The following is an 8,618-nucleotide window of genomic DNA, read 5'->3' on the forward strand; positions in this document are numbered from 1 at the left end:
GATCGTGTTTTGAACATGGCAGCAAGGCGGCATAGTGGTTGCCCCACAAGAAGAAGGTTGCGGGTTCTGTTCCCAGGGGCCTTTTTGTGCGGAGTTTGGCCCAGTGTGTTCTTATCATGGGTAGGAATGTCCCCATGTTGATAATATTGGGGGAATACAGTCTGCAGATGGCACTGGTTGAACTCTCCAGCTGTGATGAAATCAGTGTCAGGATGAGTCGTCTCTCACGCAGTGATGAAATCAGCGTCAGGATGAGTCGTCTCTCACGCAGTGATGAAATCAGCGTCAGGATGAGTCGTCTCTCACGCAGTGATGAAGTCATGGAGTTTGTTTTTCAGAAACCGCACGTCAGCTAGCAAGAGGCCGGGTACCAGTGGTCAGCTAGTGCGTGCTGTTAGCCTTGCATGGTGCCTTCCCCTCTTGCCTCGCCTGCATTCGCCGTCTCCAGAGCGCTATCCAGTGGTCATCGGTGCTTCGGGGCCTTCATGGGGTTGGTGGTGGTGACAGCTGCGGGAGAGAACAAGTCCGGTGGCCTAAAACCAGTAAATCCAAGGCCATGTGAATTGGCAATGTCCAGCAGTCTTCCAGCAGAAGACTGGCTCAGTGTAATATCTATATTTATTTATTTATTAGAAGTCAACCAGAGGCAATGAATTTTTATCAAGGAAATAATCAGCGGTAGCACTTATGAGTTACGATTTGGGTCAAAACATTTCAAACTTATCAATATATACTCTATTGGTGGGACTCATTCTGAAATGTAATAATAATAATGGTGTTGGGTGATGCTGGTGCTGTAGATGGAATAATATGATCTGGCCTCTCACTCTACATGAGGTGGAGGCAGAACTAGTTAAATCTGTGAAAGTAGAGGGAGTTTCAGTGACAGAGATGTCAATCTCATTAGTGCCAGAGTCAGTCCGTTCTTTTCTTACATCCAATACTGTAACTGTCAGGTGTTGAGTTTTCATATGGTGGTGTAAATGGTTTGTTTACCCGGACTTGAATGAGATGCTTTTCTGGTAAATATTGCATCGTGCTCCACCTTTCCTGTCATCCCCAGAAAGGTGCTTCCAGATGCTGCTACGTTTCCTTCGGCTCATATTGGCAGTGTTTTTCGTTGTTTTGTTTTTTTTCCAGTGGGAGCTCGCTACTTATATCTCCTCCCCCAAGTTGATACAGCTGCAGATAGATGCATTCATGTGAATGGAGAGTGCCGTAGACAACTCAGAGAATCTCAGCGATCTTGTGAGCCATTCATGTGCCACATGAAGGCAGCGTGGACAATTTACATATAAACAAAGAAAGCATGCAAGAATGTGCACATTGTAACATGCATTAAGAAACATACCAGTTCTCACTGTGAGCAGCATTTGGCAGCAGCGGCAAAAAAGATGCTGACCAATCAAACTGACACGCTTGAGTGAAAAGACTTCAAATGTCTCAGCATGTGTTGGTATTGTTGTGGGCACTTCTGAAAAGCTGTTTGTGTGTGTTTAAACAGGACATTGTAGAAACAGTGCTGGCCCAGTTTTTCACTTGTCACCGTTGCCTATGTATATCCATGGTTCAAGCAAAACATTTTGTGAGGGGAAAAAACGTCCAGCAGCAGTGAGCATTGCAAAAGTTGATGCCTTGATACTAACAGAAACATGAATAGAAAGTCCCCATAATCATCAGTGTGCCGCAATACACTGTCAGTGTCTATTTTTGACATATATTTAATTGTGTTTCTGGACCTCGAGGCTTCATTATCTTCCCATTGTGCCTCCTTTCTTGTTTGACTTCCTTTTCTACCTCATTAGTTGAGTTAGCACTACTTTTTAGTGTCGGCAAGGGGACAAAGACTTCGCTTTAAGACACTTCCATCCATCTTCATCCGCTTATCTGGGTACAGGTCACAAACTTTAAGAAACTTTCCTCCAATCACTTCTATAACAAAAATCTTTCATGCCACTGTGATGTTCTCCCTCTGAATTGTCTCATGGGCCATCCTATAAACAGCCACCTCAGTGTGTGCCAGCAACAGTCATGAGTTTTATTGTTAAAATGTGCCACAGGATGTAGAGTTGATGAGAAGCCTCCAACCTGAGAAGTTTCATTATTTCAATTTCCCTTACCTGTTATTGTGGCAAATTTCCAATTCCTTTCTCGCCTGAACTGATATTGCATTTCTCTGACCCCTTGTCACACTGTCATTAACCACCACTGTTGGTGACTAAATTGAATTTAGAGCAGAAAACCTGGTGGAAATGTGTCTAAGATCCAGTGACTGTTTTGTTAGAGATTTTAATGCAAAATTAATGCAAAATACCATCATAAGAAAATACTTATATGTACATGTACATGTACACACACATGTACATATGTACATGTTTTATTGGCTTGGTAAAAAAAAAAAGTTATTTCAATATATCTGTTAAAAAAAATCTGTGATCTCTTTTCATTTCAAGAAACAACAAAGTAATTCTGTTAATAGATACAGTGTTCATGAAAACAATAATCAACCATTTTCTTGAGTAAAACAAAGTCTTCGAATTTTATTCATTGCACCAATCTCTAAATTTAGACTTGTATGACTTTGGCTTGGTGTTTGTACCAACCGGAGACAGTAGCGGCAGTGCTTGATTAAGACACCCAAGGGACGAAATGGAGACGGAGCATGAAAGGTGACATAGTGACATAGTGAAGTAGAATTATGACCCAAAGTGTTTCCACTTTGGGCCATAATTCTTGCATTAATTCTTGCATCAAAAAAATCTAAATGTCTATAAAGCTGCAAATATAACCCCCAGTAAAATTGTTATGAATGAGAAAAAGTTATTTTCACATCTTGTTTATTCATCATCTCATCTCTCACACTTTCCTCTCAGTATCAAGATGGTGCTGATGTGGACGAGTGGCGACACCTTTAAAACTGGTTACTTCCTGCTCACCGAGGCTCCCATGCAGTTCTGGACATGCGGCCTGCTGCAGGTCTTCGTCGACGTCGCCATCCTGTTCCAGGTTTACTACTACAGCCGCTACCCACAGAAACCCGTTTCACACACTGTCTCCCACACCACCAGTGCCAAAGCCCTCTGAAATCCTCTTGCAAGCTCTTCAAGGACACTCAGACCGAGCAGATAAGATGGGAGGAGCTGCGGATATGTGTAAACTTACATGAGTACCAAAGCACCGTGAGATGATGCAGGCTGCTCACTGCCATTATTGAGTATACATGAAGATACATACATACCCATAAATAAGACATGAACATACACAAACACTTGGTGATGTCAGTGCCTGCAGTGATACCTGAAGGACACTTCTTACACACAAACTTGACCTTACTGTTTTATTTATTATCCTACTGACTTCTTAAAGCGAAAGCGACGGTATGCTTGCATCGTGGAATGCAGACTTCACAAAGATTATATCCTTGAATCGCCTGTGCATGTGGAGAGTATTATGCACATACATGAATATTTCGTATCTAGAAACTGCAGATGTATGCAGTGATATCCGTGCTCAAGGAAACGTGGACCAGTTTTTTCCTAAGTCCACACATGATGATTGTTGCATGGACCCTCTGCCTTAAAGCACACACTTTCAAACATAGTTTGCTGCGTTACCAGCAATTTAAATATATTAATCAACCTTAGAAAAAAAAGTCTTGATATACAATACTATTGAATGTAGAAAATGGCATTTCTTATTTAGTTATTTTCCCCAATGAAGTGGAGAAATGCTGGTCAGTCTACCACTTGTTGGACAGATGGGCACCATGTGCTGTGACACACAGGCTCTATCCTTGTGGGATTAAACTGTAAGAAACTACAGGCGGGCGAATTTTACCAAAAGAAGTTCCCAAAACAGTGTCATGAACATTAGTGGCCTTCAAACTAAAAGAGACATGAGAACTGCGTCAAAGACAAGAGAGCAGGCTTTAGTCTTAGGCCAGTGCTGCTGGAAGCAAAGGTGACGATTCCTAGAAAATAACATGTTACATCATCGTCATCATCATCATCATCATCATCATCTGGTTGGGTTTTCCAAAACACCAACATTTTTATACTGAAGCTGCTGATGATGTTTTGTAAGTAAATCTGATCTGTGAACCTTACACGAGACAGCCAGTGAAGCACGTGAAGGTGAATTTACTCTGGGACGAGAGTGACTTATAAGTTAAAAAAGTCATTTAAGCCAAACCGGGGCTCTGCAATGGGCTTCCACTTCAGAAGTAAGTGGCAAAAAAAAAAAAAATCTCTCTGCTGAGAACAGAGTATGAGCTGATACACAAACACAACACAGACACACTCCGCACATACACACTTGCGTGTAAACTGTTAGCTACCTACAGCTAATGTCTGTACTGTCCGTATAATGTCTGCTTCGGGTGAATAAAGAAGTAAAATATCCCAAGAGGAAGATAAAACTCATGTTCAGTATGAACATGCCTTTAGAATGAAAACAGCATTTACACCAGAGGATCATCATGGAAGTGACTTAGATAGGTTATAAACTTCCTTATTTGTCATGTTTGCAGACTGGGAAACTCAGAAAGTTGGCCTCCTTTGTTGTGTTGCACTTTTGTACCAGTTCAGTAACAAGATATATCAGACAGACTTATAAACGGAGTCATTGCTGAATCGACTGAGTTGAGTTTATACAGGATTTTGTTTTAAATTAATGGTCAGAGTTGGCAGCTAGCTTCTTGGCTGTTTTGTCACCACTTTGAGGACATGTGTATGTTTTTATTAGGTGGTAGATGAATTAACTGTTCAAATTCTGTCTGACAAAGTGTTTTTTGTTTTTGTCCATTTACCTACCTGGAATTATAGTCAGACGAGAAGTGGCATTGTTTTTCGTAATGAGTCATTGCTGAGTCCTGGAATGCAGCAACAAAAGTGTCCCTGTGGTCTCTTATTTGTCTCTAAGTTGCCAATGGAATTGACCAAATAAGGCCAAAGTTGTGATGAAGACTTCACCTTTAAAACAGATTCACTTTACAGACTGAGAGTTTGAAACCATCATGCTAACATTGACTGGCCAGTTATTCATTCACATTGCAAACTCATGCTCATGGCATGGATACCAGTGACTTCACAGTGCGTTTGTGTCGGCAGGTCGTCCCCATTTTGTCATAAGAAAATTCATTTCCTGTTGAGAGGAGGAGGCAGTCACAGTCCAAACTTTCTTTGTTATTCCTGATGTTTCTCTGCGGGAAGAGAAGAAATGCCAAACCAGTGTGTGTGTGACTATCAGCCCGTCAGTGAACTGTGCAGACCTGATTCTGTCCTCGTCTTCTAAGGCTCAAAAAATGGAAAATTCCATTTTGTTCCTCTGGGGCATGGTTAAAGTTTTCAATGAATATTTCCCTTTTCATCTCTCAAATTTTAAAAACAGACCTGATGGATTAGTGGTGGAGTCACTTTTTGTTGTTACACCTATTCAGTCAGTTATTTATATTGTTTTTTGTTTTGTTTTTTACTATCTTTAAATGTTTATATCGGTATTACATGGTAATGTGTGATACCTGACTTGTTTTGTTGTGTTGTGAAAATGACAGCAGAGTTCCACTTTGTTAAACTGTTTCCTTTCAAGTACCTGATTTTCATTTTTTTCCTACTTTGTTTTGTATCATTTGCTTCATGTATTTACTCATGTGAAAGTATCTTCCCACAAGTCAATACAAGGATATTTTTTATGATATTTGTTGTACATTGACTCTGATTGTTTGTGTTTTCCATGTAAATGCGAGCCCATCTCCGAAAGAAAGAAATATGGCAGTGTCACCCAATAAAGAGCACAGACACTTGTGAATCATGTTCTGTTTGATGTGTGTCAGTTGTACAGGCATACTGTGATATTCCCATCAGACATCAGCTGTCAAAGGAAGCATAAGACCACCAGCCATGGTCCCTCTTTGGGTTTTGTTTATTTGCCATTTGAGGCATAATTTCAAATTAAGCTCCTTGTTCACAGAGGAGACGCTAAACAAATAATTGATTTACCAGCCAAAAAGGGGTAAAAAGGGGTTTTTGAAAAGAAATTTTCTAAATGCAAATCCAGATTCATAATGTTCCCCTTTGAAGTCTTTCAAAATTTGATTAGACCAAGACATCCCTGTTTCTTATAGATTAGGCCAGAATAACATTTGTGCATTGGCTTTGCTTATTTGTTAATTCAAGTTCTTTTACTGTGTTTATCTGCCGAAAAACATAAAATAATATTTACATAACAAACTATGAAGGCCCAATCCACTGTGTGATAAATATATATATATAGATAAACAAAACACATGTTCCCTTGCTGAAAGAAATATGTTTCGGATTTGAAGTTAACATCAGGAGTCAGAAAGTTAAAATGCCTAAATTGGGGCCTGGAAATATGATGGACTATTTCCTGCAGGATAAATGTGTGGCACAGACTTATGCAAATCCTGCGGAACCTTGTGCTGGTTCCGTAGAGTTATCGCCCCAAGCCTTCAAAGTGGATTGCTGCTTCAAACCAGATGGGATGGCAGAGCTGTCACTGGAACACTTATCTAAGATAAAATGACCCCTTCATTTGTTAACAGGTTAAACTCTGTCACTTTACTTCCAAAATGCTAATCAAATGTCCGAGCTTGGAAATCTAAAGTGGCTCCAATTTATATTTGTTGTAATATCAGAATTATCAGCTAAATTCGCAGTCGGCTGTGTTGAGTATTATTTATCTATCCGACCATATCAGTTTACTATTTGGCGTAACCCACTTCTCTAATACAGGAACATGAACTAACATTTATCAGTCAGCCAACACAGCTGCTAATAAATGCTTTTTTTACATTTATATACATCTTACTTTTATGTTACAAGTGAAGGTTTCCATGTATGGAAAAGGAAATACTATCTATTTAGGTTCCTGGGTGTAAATCTAAAAATCCATTAATTATAAGAAGCAGAAAAAATTCACATCAAGTGGTGTCCAGGAAATACAGCAGATTGCTAGCTGCAGGGTATTTTACATTACCACTTACAAAAATATATCTACACGAGAATTACTTTTTAGTAGTTCATTCATTCGTCTTCTAGCATTTATCCATTTTCGGGTCGCGGGGCTGCTGGAGCCAATCCCAGCTCACACTCGGAGCGAATGCAGCCCCCTCAGCCCCTTGAGCAGATTTTTAGAAAAGCTGCTGACACTGTTTTAGTTTTTCTCCAGGATTACATTGCGGCTGAACTGGCAAAAGACTGAAATCCTTGGAAATAAAAATGTAGCCACCTGCGGCCACTCACCGATTGGTCCTGTGAGCCTTGACCCCCAAGGGTGAAAACAAGAAAAACAGACGTTACTGACAATTTTGTCTTCAGTAGCAGCTGTTGAGCAGTTTAGATTTGTAATTTATTGCCACAACTACTTCTGCTGTTCCTTGCTTGCATGAACATACAATGTTCGTTTTCAGGTGTTTTAAACACTGTGAGAAGATGAAAACATTGCAGTGTAGCCGTAGACATATAAATAGCGCGTGCTAATTTCTGAAAAAGACCACAGACAACAATTTCTTTGCTTTTCCTTAAGTATGCACTTTCTGGAGCCCCCCATTGTTGTATCTACAGAAAATAAGCAACTAGCAGATGAACATGGCGTATATTTCACTACAAAAGACCAAGACTGATTTCAGGAGGCCAAAAGCATTTAAAGGAGAGTGAATATTGAACTTACATCTGTGTGGTAACAAAAAAGGTAACTATAATTGTTGCCTTGTGTCAGATGGATGTTCACGATGACAGGTGGGAACTATAGCTGCATGAAGTACACCTACTCTAGCAGCTATGCACTATGACAGTTGGCGCGGGAGAATTTGTCCAACAAAACCTTCAAAATACTCCGTTGTTCATGGCTCCACAGTCTAAAAGCGGTAGTGATGAAGTGGTGAAGGTCACAAGAATGGGGACGTTGTTCACATTATTGGTCTTGGCCGAACCCTTCAGTGAAGCACTTGTCAGTTTTTACAGAGCTCTGAAACAACATGGCTCCAGCAATAACATATGTATTTTTAATAGCACATGGGGGGGGTGGGGGGGGGCTACACGAAGCCAGAGTCAGACCAATTTAAAATGTTCTAAATGTTGCAGTACAGCCTGCACTGTCTTCCAAAGTAGAGAAAGTCCTTGTGTATAATAAATTGTTAAATCAAAGCTTCTCCATGTGGGACTGTGTTCATTATAATCTTTATTACATTTTTCAAAAGAAGCTGTTCCTCAGGCTATGGATTCATGAGGCAAAGCACAAATCCATTTAAATTGGGTTTCTATTCAGATGATGTCCCACTGCAACATCCACTCCTCATCAAAACAATAATTTCATATAGTGTAGATATAATGGTTTTAACAGTGTTCTGTGTGATATTTTCATGCTTTTTAATGATTCAATTAATACGGTGACTGCGATTCAGAGTTGGCAGACTAAACGCATACCTACAATCTTTGTGGCACATAAAATATCTCAGTCTAATTTGCACTCTCAAGCACTTACATGCGTTGATTGGTTTCAACTTGAACGATTTTGGGGGAATTAATGTGTCACTTCAAAGTACAAGGTCCTCAAGCCAAAGAAAAATGAAGCTCTGTATTTGCAATTATATGGGGAAA

The 8,618-nt window shown here is 40.0% G+C and overlaps 1 protein-coding gene across 2 annotated transcripts in view; it reads left to right on the forward strand.

The window, feature by feature from the left end:
- The window catches only part of slc66a2 (solute carrier family 66 member 2), a 29,910-nt gene extending 25,581 nt beyond the window's left edge, over nucleotides 1–4,329 (forward strand). For both annotated transcript variants that reach the window (XM_029513789.1, XM_029513790.1), the window contains one exon: nucleotides 2,874–4,329. In XM_029513789.1, coding sequence (XP_029369649.1) covers nucleotides 2,874–3,084 — 211 coding nt within the window. In that variant the 3' untranslated portion in view covers nucleotides 3,085–4,329. The remainder of the gene's footprint in view (nucleotides 1–2,873) is intronic.
- The last annotated feature ends 4,289 nt before the right edge of the window (nucleotides 4,330–8,618 follow it).

The sequence above is a fragment of the Echeneis naucrates genome, chromosome 11 (genome assembly GCF_900963305.1).
Source record: "Echeneis naucrates chromosome 11, fEcheNa1.1, whole genome shotgun sequence".
NCBI classification, from domain to species: Eukaryota; Metazoa; Chordata; class Actinopteri; order Carangiformes; family Echeneidae; genus Echeneis; species Echeneis naucrates.